Genomic DNA, 17,223 nt, shown 5'->3' on the forward strand with positions numbered 1-17,223 from the left:
ACAAAAAAAAAAAAAAAAGAAGGAAAAAGAAAACAAAGAAAATAATTTTTCATTCTTTCATTCATAAGGGGAGAAAGAAGAACAACCACATGCTTGCTAAAACTGTCTCATCAAGCAGCATCTGGGTGTTTTTAATTGTTTGACTCAGCAATCACAAGCTTCAGTAATGAGAAGAAGAAAGGGAAATCTAACACAAGCTCATCAGAATGATCCATAGATGTAGCTCCTATATCACTTAATGAAAGGAGCCAAAAAAACCCTCATAGATACTGTCCTGTGCAAGCAACTCTTGAGGATTCAGTGCTACCTTGGTGACTGTAGTCCCATATTGCTTATTAAACCGGTTATAAAAATATCATCTTAAATAAGATAATGTCTCAGTAAACCCACTTCAGTGCTGGCAGGAACCCGGTCCTGCAGCATCTAGAAGAAACGGTGTCAAAGTCTTCAGCCTTGGTGTGCTCAGGGCATGAGCTTGATTTCCATTTGGTGACCCAGGCAGATAAGCTCTTGCACGTGTTTTAGAACCAACATATTTGTTGAATTTCCAACAAATTTCCAACAGAAATTTCCAGTCACTGTGTCCCTTTGCTCAGACAATGACTTAATTCTTGAGAAAATGAATCATACAAGCCATGACCCCACATTTGGCAGATTGTCTTGCTTTTATAACATCTCTCAACCCAGGCTAAGATGGGAGATATACATGGAGCCCTTCTCATTCCATGCAATAAGTGTCGGTAGAAGGAAACAGCTTTCAGAAACTTCATACTTTCCTTTCTCTTGCCTCTTCCAGCTGCAGCCATCAGAGCTATTTGTGGGACTTTGGGGAGTGGAGGGAAGGGAGAAAGGAAACTGCAGAGGAGCTGATGTGTGGGTTGGCTTTGAACCCCGTGTTCCACGGAAGGGTTCGCCATGGGCACCTTTCTCCATTCCAAACCAAAACAGCATTTCTCTACCAGGGTGACCCTCTGATGCAAGGTCTGAAGGGGTAAGAGTTCTCCAAGAAAGCAAAACCTTCAACTGTCAGGGCTCACACAACCAGGGTAGGATGAGGAAATGTCATCACCAGCCCCAACTCTCAGGGTTTCCCAGGCTGAGGAGTGCTCTTGGTTTCGGCACCTGCCTCCTTAACACCCTTGGAAACTGTCCAGGCTGTAGTTTTATTTCCTGGAGCACTCTGCTGAGAAAGGGAGGAGAGGTCACGCGGAAATTGGTGGGATTGGGAAAAGAAAGCTCAGAATCCCTTTTCTGCCTCCAGGTAAAGATACACATACAGGAAGAGCAAAACAAGTGCATTATATATTAAGGAAACACCAGAAAATAAATGTATTGTGAAGAAGTAGCATGTGTTGGCCAACAGATCTCCCCCAGCTCTGACCTTTGCTTTCAATTTTCCTCATTTCTCTTCCTTTATTAACCATAGAATCATAGGACAGTTTGGGTGGGAAGGGAACCTTCAAAGCTCATCCAGTGCGACCCCTGCCATGAGCAGGGACATCTTCACCAGCTCAGGTTGCTCAGAGCCCCGTCCAGCCTGGCCTGGGATGCCTCCAGGGATGGGGCATCCACCACCTCTCTGGCCAACCTGGGTCAGTGTTTTACCACCCTCAGTGTAAAAAAATTGTTTTTCATATCTAGCCTGAATCTCTCCTCTTATCATTTTCTTTTTTCTTTTTTTTTTTTTAATTTATTAATTATTATGAATCTCTGCTGTCCAAACTAGAAGAGATTTTCTATCTTTACTCAGCTGAGATGTTAACATGTTCCCGACATATCAAATGTGTGCGCATATGTGCAGATATACGAGTGTATGCATATATACATAAATCCTTTTATTTAATCAACCAAGCCTGTGCACACAGTTTTAAACCCAGGTGTTAAAAATTCTGTATTTAGTTTGGAAACTGAGCTTGCAGGCTCAGACCACAGTCACTAAGCACAGCCACAGCACCAGATCAGAGAGGGGCTTTTTCTCTGAAAAAAAAAGCCAGAGTAGTTTTGTTTGCTGAAAACATGAAATGAGCACCAAACCCTCTCTGGCTTGCAAATGAAGCAAATACAACTGTTGCTTGCCTTTGCATGAAAACCATTAGCCATTTTCTTCTGTGTCTGCAGGTCAGTGCCCAGTCACAGCTGTTTATCGCCCAGGTCAGATCAGAGACTGAATAGATGCTGCTGGCCAGCAAAATAACAGAGGTACCAAGATTATGAGCTTTCTTAATTTAACTCCTTATTGTCCTTTTATTGTCCCAAAAGGTCTGATCATAATTTTCTGTCTGCAGACTCAGATAATTCCTGGACATAAACCAAATCCAGATCAAAAGTGTTAATAGAGCCTCATAAAATTCTAGTTACCTGCCAGCCCAGTGCAACTCAATTTTTTTTTTCTTCTTTTTTGGCTATGGGAATAAATTAGTAGTAATCTTTTCTTTATTGTCTTGGAAAATGACACTTGAGAAGGTTTTAAGCCAGGCTCCATACTTTCATTCACTGATTTTGCAAAGCTGGTTTAGTAGCAATCATCTATCCCTCAAAACGGCTTAGCCCCACAGCCAGGAGTGATGAATCAGAGCAGCACAGTGGATTTGCTGTAATGAATCATATCACATAACAAATATACCGAGAAACAGCCTCCTCAGTCTATCTTCAGATCCACATGTCTTGACTAACTTATTTCTTGCTTGGTTCTCAGGGCTGGAGTTGGCTGCACTTTCATTCAGTTCTGTGGGGGGGCTTTACTCTAATATTAATTTGTCTCCATTATAACCAGCTGGATGAAGCTCCACCAGTATGGTTACAGTGCTTAAAACTGTCCTCAACACCCTGAACCACAGTGGTAACCCTGGTTATTGTATTTCTGCACTCTCCTCCAAGGTTATGCCCCTTTGGAGTCACTCAAAAGTGCAAAAGAAAGAGGATGAAGGTGGAGGTGGGTAAGTCTGGTTAAAATTCCAGACCTGCTGCCACTCAGATGTTTTTAGATTTCACAGACACAACAGGGAACAAAGTTTAGTGGTTGTACCTGAAGGATGAGACAGGTAGAGTCCCAGTCATCCATCCTGGTAGCTACACTCCTTACAAATAAGTTGGCATCCACTGGAGGTGGGACAGGAGATCTAAAGCAGCAAGCAATGGGAGGCAGAGTCTCTGCATCCCCAGGTTGGGCAAAGTTTTGACAACACATCTGAAGAACCTCCCTGGCTGCTTCTTTGTCTCTTGCTGGCAGCAGAGGAAACAAGGAACGAATGGGATCTGGAGAACTTCTCCTCTCACCTCCAAGCCAGACCAGAAGCCAGACAGAGGAAGGTCCCTGTGCTGTAACCTTCCTGGAGATCATAGAACTATAGAATCACTTTGGTTGGAAGAGATCCTCAAGATCGAGTCCAACCATTAACCCTACACTGGCACTACACCGTGTCCTTAAGAACTTCATCTATGTGTCTGTTCAACACCTCCAGGGATGGTGACTCCACCACTGCCCTGGGCATCCTGTTCCAATGCCCGACAGCTCTTTCCAAATTTACTCTCCTGTCAGTCTTGTATCTTTTAAGTGCCACTGAACTCACTTTAATAAGGAACGGAGTAAAGCGATTTCTCATTTCACTGATAACCTGAGCTCTGACTGAAAATAAAACCCCCGAATGGAAAATCCAGGCACCAAAGCTCCAAGCCGAATGCGTAAAGATTCAATCCGGCTAAATCAGTAAATTCCCTCATGGTAATTAAATGCACTAATTGATTTGTGAAAACATCTTCTGGATGGGAGCTGAACTGGGGGGATTTACAAGCCTTGCTCCTAATGCCCAGATACTCCAATCAGTCCGGTTTGACAGGGGAGCAAAGAGCTGTTGCGGATGAATGAGAGGTGACTAAGATTTCTTATTTTGTATCTTTTCAAGGAAATACCAGTGCATTTAATGACTGATTTCTCTCTTCCTGAGGCCATTTCTGCAGGCTTCTGAAAGCATTTGGGTATCAGTTCGATGCTTTCCACAACCAGGGCAAATGCTCCTTATGAACTCTCTGAATTCACCCAAGTAGCATCAATGGGGCAAAGAGAAAAAGGGAAGTCTAACTAACTAGGAGGAAGGTGTTTGATAGGGCAGGGACCAGGGTTCCTTTTGTGTTTCATCTCAAGAGATAGCCCTGGGGCTTTCAGGTATGATGACCAAAGAAGAAATGCTTAGTCCTAAGCCAGCAAACACATTAAAGCAGTGGAAAATGTGGGAATTACTGCTTTCAAACCCAAGGGAGATTCACTTCTCTAAACACAGTAATGACATTTATGCCTGGGTTTAAGAGATCACTGCTGCCACACAAAGTTGTAGACCCAGCCCAGTGCGGCCTGAGACAGAGTCATGATGAGAACCACTAGGAACAGCAGCTTTTGGGGATACAATTGCGTAGTTTAACCAGCCCCAGTGGTCTGTAATGCTACTCAGAGCATCCTGGGATTGGAGATAAACCCTGAGCTGCAGTAAAGAGGGAGAAAGCTTCAGCACTAGGATGGAGACTTGCTGCACCTACCTTTGTAATTAAAGCATGGATGCTCCAAGGCAAGATTCTGGTGAGCCTTTTCTACTGGATTTTGCTGCATTAAGCAAGGGAGTTTTGTTCTGCTAGTGAAGACGGGATGCAAGATCATTGAGGTTTGGACTACACAGAGTTTGTTTGAAAAAAGGACACTGCTCCTGCCCATCCTTCACTAGACTCTCTGGAAATTTTGTCCTGGGGTACAAATGGGCACAGATACACATTGAGCATCCAAGGTGTTAAGATGAATGCGCAAGGCACTGCTGGCCCTATAGTCTTCTCAGAAGGAAGTCCATCAGCCCTCGTGGTCTTGGGCTCTTGGAAGGAGTTCTGCACAAATCTATTTCTCAATGAATGCAATGTTTGTAAAGCACTTTTCTGTATCAGGGACAAAGATGAACACACTAGACCTACTTTAGAAAACCATGAGAGGAGGTAGAGAGTCCATGGGATGCTCACCTGAAGATGCTCCACTCAGGCTCAATCCTCAGGATGGTCGGATCCTCCACATATTCATACTGCAACTCCTGATGTATCTTGGCCTTGTCCACTCTCACGGACACCTTCACCTTCTCAAAGCCTTCATCTGAGGCAGTGGTGTTACAGACAATGTGCTTGGTGGATCTCCTGTGAGCAGAAACAAGTAAATATAAACCGGACACTGCCAGGAACAACCTTAATGATGCCACAAAGAGACCAGACACTCTTATATCCTGTGACCTTAACCTATGCACCATGAGGTGGTGAAACTCACTGCTACAGGAGTATGCTGTGAATACTGTGATGTATTTATCTGAGGAACCAACATTCTGTTTTCAGTAGTTTAAATAAATCTGAAAAAGCCAACATTTCTCAGGTCTCAGAGTGAAAACTGAACCCCAAAGGAAGTCCAAACCAGATCTCTCTCCAGAAGTATTTCTGTGTGATTAAGTACTTGATGGATGTTTCCTTCCTGCCTGCAGACATATGCATCAGTAGCTCATAAAAAAGGGGTATTTGCACCTCAGCTTTCCAGTCTGGGATAATAAAGATTACTTTGCATTAGGACTGCAAACCTTCTTTAAGTGCAGTTTGCAGCATGCCTGGAACCTTTGCATGGGAGGTGCTAATGTAGTGGGAAGCATTTTACGATTATACTAAAAGAGTACTCTGCATAAATCTTCCCTTTTGGGCAGGGCTCAAAACTAACTCCAGGTCTGTATTTTTCCTTGGCCATTACGTTCCATAAAAAGCTAAAAAAACAGGCTCCAAATATCCTCAATCTCCCCAGTCTTGTGATTTGTGATGCAGCCTCATCTGATACCCCTAGAAAGGATAAATCAGGGCACATTCTTCCCTTGCAACATGGCACTCACCTTCACTGACTGCACCCTCCAGGTGCTCTCCAAATTCCCCTGAAAAACCACACTCAATCCCTCCTAAAACTCCCCAGTCTCTTCAGTAAGCATCTCCAAGCAGCTGTGGTTCCCACTTGGCCTTTTAAATCACAAACTGACTTCACCCTCCTGAATTATAGACGCTGAATCACACCACAGTCATAGCAGGTGGCTAAACAGGATCCCCACATCCAGGAGAGGGAAGGGCATTGCCCCAAAACACTGGTCCCAGGTCTCCTGCGAATGAGCCTTTCTTCTGCCAAGGACATGCTGGGAGAAATGTGCCAACTTCATCTTCAGCCTCCACCAATATTGGCAGCAGAATGTGTTGTGCTGGGTAGTTTTGAGCTGCAGGAGCCCCTGGGAATGGGATTCAGGCTCATTCTCACAGGGATCAGGGGACATTCAGCAGGTAACACTGACATTAAGCCTCTCTGTACTGCAATTGAACAAGAGCCAGCCCAGAGCTGAAATGTCGCAAACCATCCATTTCTTAGCACTGCAGGACTGTTCTGGGATAAAAGGGAGGTGTTTTAATACTTAGAACTGATGTTGTCAGATTTCCTTTGTCACCTCTGTTAAAGCAGGGACATGAAAATGAATCTTTTAAACTACGTACTTCCAGAGTAAGTAGCAAAACATGGGACCGTGAAGAATTGTAGTGAAATTTGACAAGGAGCCAGGGAAAGAAGCACATCAAATACCAATCAAAAAAATGAAATAAATCCTATTCTCCCACTGCAAAACATGCATAGTAAGGTTGCACAGAGTGCAGAACACAAAAGTCCCACTGCTGAATAAACATGGCCACAGGCAAAAGAGGCACTTGAGGGACAGAGTGTCTGGGCTGCAGAAGAAGTCTCCTGATGATAATTGCTCACATCTTTCAGACTCAGGCACGTACAATATGGAGGCATCATCTGTACCTGTAGAAGAGGCAGGGTTGTCGTCCAAAGGTCACGATGACATTGCTGCCAGCATTGAGGTTGTTGCCTGTAATTGTCACCTGGGTGCCACCTGACACTGGTCCCCGCTTTGGCTTGAGATCAGAGAGTGTCAAAGTCTGTGAAGGCAAAGGGTCATGTTGAAAACACAGCAGAGGAGCGGAGGCACCTTCCCTCTCTCCTTTTAGTGATGGAGAGAGGTAGGCAGCTCCGGGGTTTAATAACACCTTAGCTGGACTTCAGAAGATGACCATTTCTTCAGAAGATGACCATTCTTCCTAACATAGAAAGGCTGTTTGAATGCCACGTTTGTTGGGATGAGTTCAGACCTAACTCATCTGTTCTCCTCACCTCCGCACAATCAAGCCTTCCCTTGTACCTTCTTAGCAATACTCTGTGCTTGCAAACTCAGTTCCACACCTGAAGCAGCTGAAGGCATTATGTCCCATCTCCACCGCATGTTTGACACAGTTTAGGTGTCTTTTTGTCATCGTGCAACAGCACTTCCACAAGATAAACCAGGTCTTGAACAGGTTGATCGGATCTTAATGAGGACCCTCCACCTCCAAACTGTGGAGATGAAGACAATCAAGTCCTGAAAGATTACTCTAAACCTTATTGATCTGACAAGGGAACAAAACCAGCTATAAAAGTCCAGAGAGATGCCTGAAAACTCCCCTTGTGATCATGGGCTTTTTGCCTGGGAGGGAGGAGAAATGTTCAGCAGAGCAGCTGAACATTTGTGTCTCCCACATTCCCACCACATAACTCCAAATCTTTCTTTTTCTCTTATCAGACGTGGATGCTGAGACAGTCTAGTACATCATGAGTGTCCTGCACTGGTACGGCACGGGGTGCTCATGTTGCGGTGTACTCTGAAATACTGCAGCCGCACAAGGAACATTGTCCAGACAAACCCACTTTTTTTCCTGCTTCTGCTGGTTTTCTAAGCCTCTTTTCCAAGCATAACACAGTTCTGTGTTAATAGATCAAAAAGGAGCACAACTCCTTGAGGGGTCTCAAATCTCAAACCTTTTTCTCTTACCCTCCTGCTCTCCCTTCTTCCCAAAAGCGAGATAAAATACTTGCACTCTGAAGGCACACATCACCCTGTTACCACAATGGAGAGAGGAGACATTCATTTTTCAGGGAGAAATTTGGAGTTACAGTTTATTCTTTCATTTGCATTTTAATAGAAAAACTTTCCACTCAGTCCCAAGTGAAAAGCTACTATATGCATTTAAATGAAGATTATTTTTTCTCCCCTCTCTTTAAGAATGACACAAATGCTTGAAGTTCTCCTCAGCTCCCCTGAACCAGCAGGTACTTCATGCAGTTACCTTATTGAGCTTTAGAGACCATTAATCCATGTTTATAAAACCACCTGACACACACCACAGCTCCCACTTTCACACACGCAGGGTGTCCCTGTACCCCTCTGGTTAATCACTTCGAAAATCAGCAGCAAGGTTTCCACTTTGCTTTTGTTCAAAATGAAGCTACTGCTTGGAAAAAGAGCTGAACATGAAAATCTGACATGCAGCTCAGCAGAAAAATCTATAGATAGAGCTGGACAATTCTTGTGTTTAAACTTGAATGGTTTTGACACGATGGGCTGGTAATTGTTTTGCCTCAAGGAGTCCCTACCCTATTAATTGCTGAAGATGGGGAGGGTATATGAAAAGAAAGAAGAAATTAAGAAACAACAAATTCCCTGTTTCTTTATACTTTTCTGGGAATATTCTCTAACAGCCACTATTGGGATAAAATATGCAAGAAGAGTATGTAGATGCAAAAGACACACTTCACTATGTAGTGCTCCTCTATTTTTAGGGTACTGCCTCACGACATGATGACAACTCCTCTTTAATCCCTTACTGATGACCACTTATACCAGTGTAAATTAATGCTGACCATGATGACTGCTGCTCAGTGGTGACTTCCCAGCTGGGAGAAAACAGGTTGAGAATGGTCAACTGAGTGCATGTAACCTCCACTGCAACACCACAATAGCAGCTGCTTTACAAACCGGAGAGGGACAGCTATGGGGTCCTCAGCACAGGACACGCATGGACCTGTTGGAGAGGGGCCAGAGGAGCCACAGAAATGATCCAAGGCTGGAACAGCTCTGTTGGGAGGACAGGCTGAGAGAGTTGGGGTGTTCAGCTGGAGAAGAGAAGCTCCAGGGAGACCTTATTGTAGCCTTTCAGTGCTTAAAAGGGGCCTGTAAGAAAGATGGGGACAGACTTTTGAGCAGGGTCTGTTCTGGTAGGACAAAGGGTGACGGTTTTAAACTAAAGGAGGGAGATTCAGGCTGAACAGGAGGAAGAAATTTTTTGCAATGAGGGTGGTGAGAGCCTGGCCCAGGTTTGCCAGAGAGGTGGTGAATGAACCATCCCTGGAGACATCCCAGGCCAGGCTGGACGGGGCTCTGAGCAACCTGAGCTGCTGAAGATGTCCCTGCTCATGGCAGGGGTGGCACTGGGGGAGCTTTGAAGGTCCCTATAAATCTAAATTATTCTATGATACGAGTTAGAAAACCAAAGCCTTTGTCCCACTCCTGGATGGGTTTCCTGCCCTCTCCCCAGAGACAGATAAACTGGCCATGCCCTTTTGAGGGTCCTGGCAGACCAGAACTGCACCAGTGACGTTCCCTGGTAATACATTGCTGTGTCTCGTGCCAATCTTGCAAAAGGGTTTGTGGCTAAGCTTTCGAAGTTGAGATAAACCATTAATTATTCACAGTGGTCTTCATAAATATTGCATGGCATGTTTGCAGTATAACTCAGCCTCCAGATTATTTACCATTTCCTTGCTGGTGAAAGATGATGGAAAATGCAAGGAGGGGTCTAGTGGATTTGTAGTGGACAGTGACAATGAAGGAAAAAGGCCAGGAATTCTATAGCTTTCTACATCCTTGCCTACTTTCCTGTTTCCCAACCCTTTACTTTTTTCCAGGACCTCCTCCACACAGGCTGTCCACAGAGAAGCTGCCACCAGAGCTTTGGCTAAACTGACCTCATGGTGCGTGTCAAGACCTTGATTCCCACTTCATTCCTTCTGGGGATAAGGGCAGAGCAAGACGTGACTCAGACACAGTTTGTGCACCTGGGTTTCCTTTCTATATGTTCAACAGCAACAGCAGGAGGGGAAAGATGGAAGGGAAACCTGTTGCAAATGCTCTTCTGGGACTAGGATTTTAGGAACAGACCCAGAAGAGATGCAGTCAGAGTAGCCCACATCACCTGCACTGAACCATAAATATCTAAAGGTGGAATAAAAGCAAACTTGCTCCAGCATCTGAATGGAAACGTGAAGGGAATTATTTCTTGATTGAAAGACCATGGCAATAATCACCACAACAAAATGAATAACTTTAAAAAAAATAATTTTCATTTAGATCATCATAAATTTCATTCTAATCTGCAGCCAAATGCTTTGTTTCCCTTTTGGCTTATTTAACTCTCTAAAGCAATTTGCATTTTTGATCACAGATGAGCTTAAACTAACAGCATTTTGAATTTAAAAGTTCTGGTTAGAAATGTGGATAAGAACTGTTCTAGCATCTCTAAACTGAGCTACCTTTTTTTTTAAACACTGGAATTAAATACTCCGTTGAATTCAACATATCACCTCTTCCAATTCTTGCGGGAGAGGGGAAGGCTGAACCTACTGGCCAAATTTGACCCTGTTTCACTTCAAACCTTTTGAAAAGCAATTTTCCAGAGGATTTACTGTGCGCCAGAAAGCGACGTTTATCTCCCATGCGATGCCCTTTCTTAGTTTTCGAACATCTTCCTTCCCTTAAAGCTGACACCCACCACTGCAGGGTGCCAAAGCATGTTATGATGCCCGCAATAACATCTCTACCCTCCTGGCAGAAGCATCGGGGGTAGCCAAGCTGCTCCAAGAAAAACAGCTCCCACTATGAAAACAACAGACGCAAGAGAGGGCATATGATAGGCAGACTGGAGACCACCTGTATTTTTTTCTGTCTAGCACAAAGGTATCAAGGTATTCAGCAGAGAAAACCCTGTTGACTTCACGCTCATGCACAGCTGGGATAGCTGGCAGCTGAAAAGCCAGCAAGCAGAGGGAAAAGCTGTCACAGACGGACACGGATGATGGGAGTCGGACAGTAATTCCAAGAGTAGCAAAGGTGACATGCTGGAGTGTAATGTCCTGGAAACAGCCCTTCTGTCTGCCTGGCGGGGGCTGTCCCTCAAGGTGTTTCTTTGCCCCTGCCACCATAGCACCTGAGTGACATCAGAAAATACGGAGAACAGAGAAATTTCTGTAGCTCAAAGGGGAAATCTGAGATATTTGCATTCATTACTGGTTGCCTTTTACCATTAAAAAATGCTCGGGCATGGGAATAATTTCTGAAAAGACCCATTCCCTTGCAGGAGTCAAGAGTTTTTGATGGGAACAAAGAGACCTTCTCACCTCAAATCTGCACAGATCAAGGTGAAGCAACACTTGCATGTCCCCAGCAAGGGGCCTTAGAGGAATAAGCAGGTCTCTTGGACAAGGAGCATCAGTAGAAATGGGGAGAGTGAACCAAAAAAACAAGTCACTTGTGCAATGTGTTGGGCTCTGCACAACTCTTCATCGGGAAAGTAAGAGTGTTAGGCTGAACTTGCACCAGCAACAGTGCAGAATCAATCCCAGAGGCTCTCTGACTCCTTGTGTCCCAGACAGAGGGTGTAAAAAGCCAATTTGCCACCTTCAGCGGTACCTCTAAAAAGAGGAGCGTGGCACATTGCTGACTCCAGACCACCTGCTAAGGGTAGTCACCTGCAACAGGAATAATCCCTTTCCTTTTCTTCTTTGGAGCAGGACAGTGATCATCCCCATGTACTGGTCTCTGGTGAGGCAGCACCTTTGTCTCCCCGGACTTGAGCTGGGCAACTCTGCCATCAGTGCTGGGGACCAGGGAGAATGGAAGAGGTGATGAGGAGACACATGATGATGATATCCTGGGGGGATCCAAGAGCGAGGAGGAAGAAACCCCACCATGGACATCACATGCCTCCTGCTGAAGACCTCAGGGCGGTAATGACTTGTGGCAACTGCCATGTTTCTGCTGTAGGACACTGGTGCCTTCAACTGAAGGGATGCTAGCAGGGTGAGCATCCCACCCAGGAAAAGTAAGATATTAGGAAAGCTTTTTTTTTTCTTTTTTTTAAGTCCTTTTTTCTTTCCTCTATAGCACTTTTAACTATTAATGAGGATTTTCTGTACTAATTTGGAGCATGGCTGTATGTAATGAAAATGGACTAATAATTTGGACTATTATTAGATTGCTAAAACATTAATAAGGCAAGTTATTTTTGCTCATAACAAGATTTTGAAAGGAAATGGAAGGAACAACTTGGTGTGCTCAGAACAGCAGTGAAAAGATAAGAAACTGAGTATGATCAAAGACAATGAACAGATGCATCAAAGGGAATGAGGGCCTGAGGACCTTCAGGTCCAAGGAGAACTTCTCACAGGAGCTTACCATAAAGTAGTAGAGCTGTGAAGATCTGGCCATGAACTCTGGTTTGCATTCGGCCACGCAAATTTCCACGAATCCAGCATGTTGGCTGGGTTTGGCCTCCCCCATCTCACATACTATCCTGTGGAGAAAATATGAACCAGAAGGAAAGTTTGAGAGGTGGTTTGGTGGTGTGAATAAAATGAAGTTGGAGCAAACAGCCCACACTGCTGGGAAATGGACTGCAGTCTCAATCCATTCTCATCTTTCCGATCCAGGATCCACATTGTGGACTAATTCTTTTAAAGACTGGTGGCTTTTGGCTGTTGGCACCTGGTGGCACAAATGCTCAGCTGGTGCAAATCAACATAGCTTCACTTCAATATACAGACAAATACTGGGCTGAGGTCTGACCCCAGGGGTCTCTCTGTCCTCCAGCCTTGCATGGTGGACAGATTTACGGCTGTAAGACTTAATGACCTCTCCTGTGTGGGATAAACTGTTCCTCAGGACTGCTGCCCCACAAACTGAAATTGAACACTCTTCTGGTGGCTGTTATGTGAAAGACAAAATTTTAGGGTATATGCCACGAGGAATGGCATCTTCCATTCTTCACTTCCAAGGTTGAGTGAAATGGACTTTTCAGAAGACCCTACAGGTCGCAAGGACTGTTATCAGGTGTGCTGTGGCCCAGTGTCTGCCACACACCCAACTTACTGCTCTGCTGGGATGTACCCTTCCACCAGCGGCTTGCATTCCACTCCGGCCACTTTGACGTGAGATGCAATATCTCTGAACTCCAGCCCCAGATTCTCCCCACGGATGGTCACTTTGGTCCCTCCTTCACGAGGGCCTGTCACTGGGTTGATCTGCAAAAATGAGACAAGAAAAGGGAAGACAATCAAACCACCTGTGTAAAGACATCAGCATCCTCTCAGGTGAAAGAAGAGGCATATCAGGTCTGTGGGACCACTTAGAGACACTCATAATTGTGCTAAACAACTGAGAAAGCAAGCCTACTCTAGATACATCACTAAGGACTAGCTCCCTGCAAATATATCACACACGCATCAACCTCAGAGTATCCAAAATTCTGCCCTGGATCTCTTCTACTCTATCTTGACTATTTGCAAAGTATCTGGAGATTAGTAGGAGATGGTTTCTGGTAGTGCAGTTGAGCTCTGTACTTTAAAGACATTTGCCATGGAAAGCCAGGAGTGGAAATAAATGGGAGAAAGATAACGAAAAGGACACAAACGGCTTCATCCAGTCACTGTAAATCCTAAATTCCCTGCCCAAAGCGCAAGGAGTTTTTGATCTGTTCTGGAGGTAGATATTGATCATGCATCACAAACTCAGCTGAAAATGTCCAGAGTTGGAAGGGATCCACAATGACCATTAAGTCCAACTCCTGTCCCTGCACAGGACAATCCCACAGGTCACACCGTGTGTCTGAGGACGTTGTCCAGTCTCTTCTTGAACACTGTCAGGTTGGGGCTGTGACACCTCCCTGGGAGCCTGTTCAGTGTCCAGCACCTCTGGGTGAAGAACCTTTTCCTCATGTCCAGCTGACCTTCCCCTGGTACATCTTCCTGCCATTCCCTGGGGTTCTGTCACTGGTCACTAAAGAGAAGAGCTCAGCCCTGCCCCTCCTACTCCCCTTGTGATGGAGCTGCAATCCCATGAGCCCTCCCCTCAGTCTCCTCTTCTCCAGGCTGAACAAACCAAGTGATTTTAGCCACTCCTCATACGGCTTCCCCTCCAAACCCTTCACCAACTTTGTAGCCTCTTCTGGACACTCTCCAGTGGCTTTATATCCCCTTTATATCCTTTTTATACTGTGGCACCCAAAACTGCATACAGTGCTCCAGGTGAGGTCACACCAGCCCAGAGCAGTAGGATTGCTACGTCTTGCTCAACAGTGGTTGTGCTGAGCAGAAGAGCCAAAGCACCATCAGGACTCCAGAGCTCACTTCTCCATCCCATTGCAGAGCCTCACCCTCAACCCAGAATTGTCCAACCCTCTGCGACATTTCTGGCCCATGCAAAGGGGACATGTCCACGGAAAAGCATTCTTCATCGCATTCATCACCCTTGTTCAGAGCCAGGTGGAAATTAGCACTGGAGTTGTCTCCTCAACATTGAAACAACACTGAAATCATGGTGTTGGCCCTTAATTATCCCAGTTCTGCCCTTCCAATTAGTCAGCATGTCCAAATGCTTTGCCATAGAACTGACTAGTTGAAAGGGGTTTCAAATGTTGCTTTCAAAGAGTGTTCCCTGCTGCCCACTCAGGATGCCATGGTTGCCATCTGCCAGCGTTGGCTGTGAAGAAGGGGGAATTCCCTGTCTGAGGTCCCTACCCACTGGACAATGGCTCTGCCAACTGGGAATCTAGGGCTGGCAGCCAGACCCTTGCTTAGCAGTCGGACTGGCAGGGCACATCAAGGCACTGGCACGAATAGGGCTGCTCTTGACTGCTTCCCAGCATGGAGTCTGGCACCAAGGTTTGCCTAATTTTCACCCAGAGCCCAATTTTTAGAAGGTCAATCTTTAGTAAAAGGAAAGAATCATAGAGCCACAAAATGTGACCCTGACACCTCTAGGGAATATTTTATTTTAGGATAAAATCCATAGATGAGGTTCTTAGGGACATGATTTAGTGACAGTGTTGGGTTAACAGTTGGACTTGATGTTCTTGAGGGTCTTTTCCAATCAAAATGATTCAATGATTCTATGACTTAATTTTAGGTGCTGTGAACCACCTTCTGAAAAAGTATTTCTTTGCTCTGACTATACAGGGAATCTGCAAGGGTTAAAATTTTAATAGTATTAAATTATCACAATGTGCTTGGACCTATATGGTTGTGTAGCGTAGACACAACCTCTGGAGCACAAGACCCCTAGCGATGGACCGGTGTCAGGTCCAAAAAACAGACAAATGCCACTTGAATCAATGAAATCAGAACTGTGGCAGGCTAATTCCTACTCCAAAAGTCAGTAAGATGCTTACGTCCTACAGAGAAAATAGCACAAAATTCATAAATCTGACAGGTGAGATGATTATTTCTCTTGTCTGGAGATTTCACCTTTGGATGGTCTGTGGTGATGAGATTGATAGACAAGTAGAAAATGGATAAAAAGTGAAAGAAAGAGAGACGCATTTGTGGTTACCTTCCAGGAAATGAGGAAAATATCTTAAAAATGAGAATGGAAAATGGAATTTCTTTTCCAGGAGAAACCAATGCTGATTGTCTCAGCTGGGGACTCAACATTCAAAATTTGAACTATTTTCTAAAAATAGCAATTCCAAAATATGCTTATTCTGAACCATTAATAAATACCTGTTCAAGTAAAGTTTTCTGTTTGAAATATTTTGCTGATGTCAGTTAATTCTCTGCTGATAAAACACTTTATATGAATGCAAACTAATATGTATTCAAAATGACAAAAGAAAGACAAACTAAAATCACCATATTTCAGTTTATTTCCTTATGTATTAGACGCATTTTACAAGAGAACTGAGTTCTCCATGGAATATTTTGGTTCTGTTTCATGGTATTAAACTTGCTATCAAATGGTTTTCACTTGTTCTAGTAAGGTAGGTGTCTAGTAATGCAGGTCTGTGGTTAATTAGGGCTCATCTATGCTTGAAAGAGCTTGCCAGCATGGGAAATAAATCTCACAGCAGGTCAGAAGAGAACTTTTTTCTCATATGACTAATGTCATTACCTTGAATAAAATAAGGTGTAGTGGTGAAAAGAAACATCTTCCTAGAAAAGTCCTTTAGAACTAGGGGTGAATTTGAGACCAAAGTTTCACTGCAGAAGTCACTAAAAACCTCGATGGAAACATTCTCATTCTCCTTCCGTCTCTGTTTAAAGCAACAGATTTTTAAAAATTCTTGCTGTGTCGCAAAAAAACATCACTGGGAAACTTCCCAGACTGAAACCAGCACAGCACCTCTGAACCTCATCCTGTGCCCCAACCCATGGCATTCCCACAGATGTTCCAATGTTACTGTGCTGTTTGCACAGTGAAAGAAAAGGACCTTGTTTCTATTTCAGGTGGAAAAATGTGGAACAAGACCTGTCAGTTTTGGAGAGGAATACCCAAGCAAGGAAACAAAAGCTTCCAGGAAATCTCAGCTTTCTCTTGCAGATGCAGAGCTGTGACACAACGTCAGAATTTATGCTGTCTGCTCGTATCAGCCTAATGCTGCAGCTTGTCACTCTGAAAGAAGGGTTTGTGGCTCAGTGGGTCTTTAAATGATAAATTCATAGGACTATTTGGGTGGGAAGGGACCTTCCAAGCTCATCCAGTGCCACCCCTACCATGAGCACGGACATCTTCACCAGCTCAGGTTGCTCAGAGCCCTGTCCAGCCTGGCCTGGGATGTCTCCAGGTATGGGGCATCCACCACCTCTCTGGACAACCTGGGCCAGGCTCTCACCACCCTCATTGTAAAACATTTCCTCATCACATGTAGTCTGAATCTCCCCTTGTTTAGTTTAAAATCATCACCCCTTGTCCTATCACAATAGACCTTGTTAAAAGTCTGTCCCCACCTTTCTTACAGGCCCCTTTTAAGCACTGAAAGGCTACAATAAGGTCTCCCTGGAGCCCCCAACTCTCTCAGCCTGTCCTCCCAGCAGAGCTGTTCCAGCCTCGGATCATTGCTGTGGCTCCTCTGGTCCCTTTCCAGCAGGTCCATGTGTGTCCTGTGCTGAGGACCCAGAGCTAGACCAGCACTGCAGGGGGGGGTCTTACCAGAGCAGAGTAGAGGGGCAGAATCACTTCCCTCCACCTGCTGCTTTTGACGAAGCCCAGGGTACCATTTGCCTTCTGGACTGCAAGAGCACATTGATTAAATCCTTTAATTTCACTG

The 17,223-nt window shown here is 44.7% G+C and overlaps 1 protein-coding gene across 2 annotated transcripts in view; it reads right to left on the minus strand.

The window, feature by feature from the left end:
- Window positions 1–17,223, minus strand: part of PLXNA4 (plexin A4) — a 488,679-nt gene that overhangs the window by 62,678 nt on the left and 408,778 nt on the right. For both annotated transcript variants that reach the window (XM_065829757.2, XM_071803541.1), the window contains exons 13-16: window positions 13,053–13,204; window positions 12,360–12,477; window positions 6,839–6,975; window positions 4,996–5,163 (exon numbers count right to left, since the gene is read on the minus strand). In XM_065829757.2, the coding sequence (XP_065685829.1) occupies window positions 4,996–5,163; window positions 6,839–6,975; window positions 12,360–12,477; window positions 13,053–13,204 (575 nt within the window). The remainder of the gene's footprint in view (window positions 1–4,995; window positions 5,164–6,838; window positions 6,976–12,359; window positions 12,478–13,052; window positions 13,205–17,223) is intronic.

The sequence above is a fragment of the Patagioenas fasciata genome, chromosome 1 (assembly GCF_037038585.1).
Source record: "Patagioenas fasciata isolate bPatFas1 chromosome 1, bPatFas1.hap1, whole genome shotgun sequence".
Classification (NCBI taxonomy): domain Eukaryota; kingdom Metazoa; phylum Chordata; class Aves; order Columbiformes; family Columbidae; genus Patagioenas; species Patagioenas fasciata.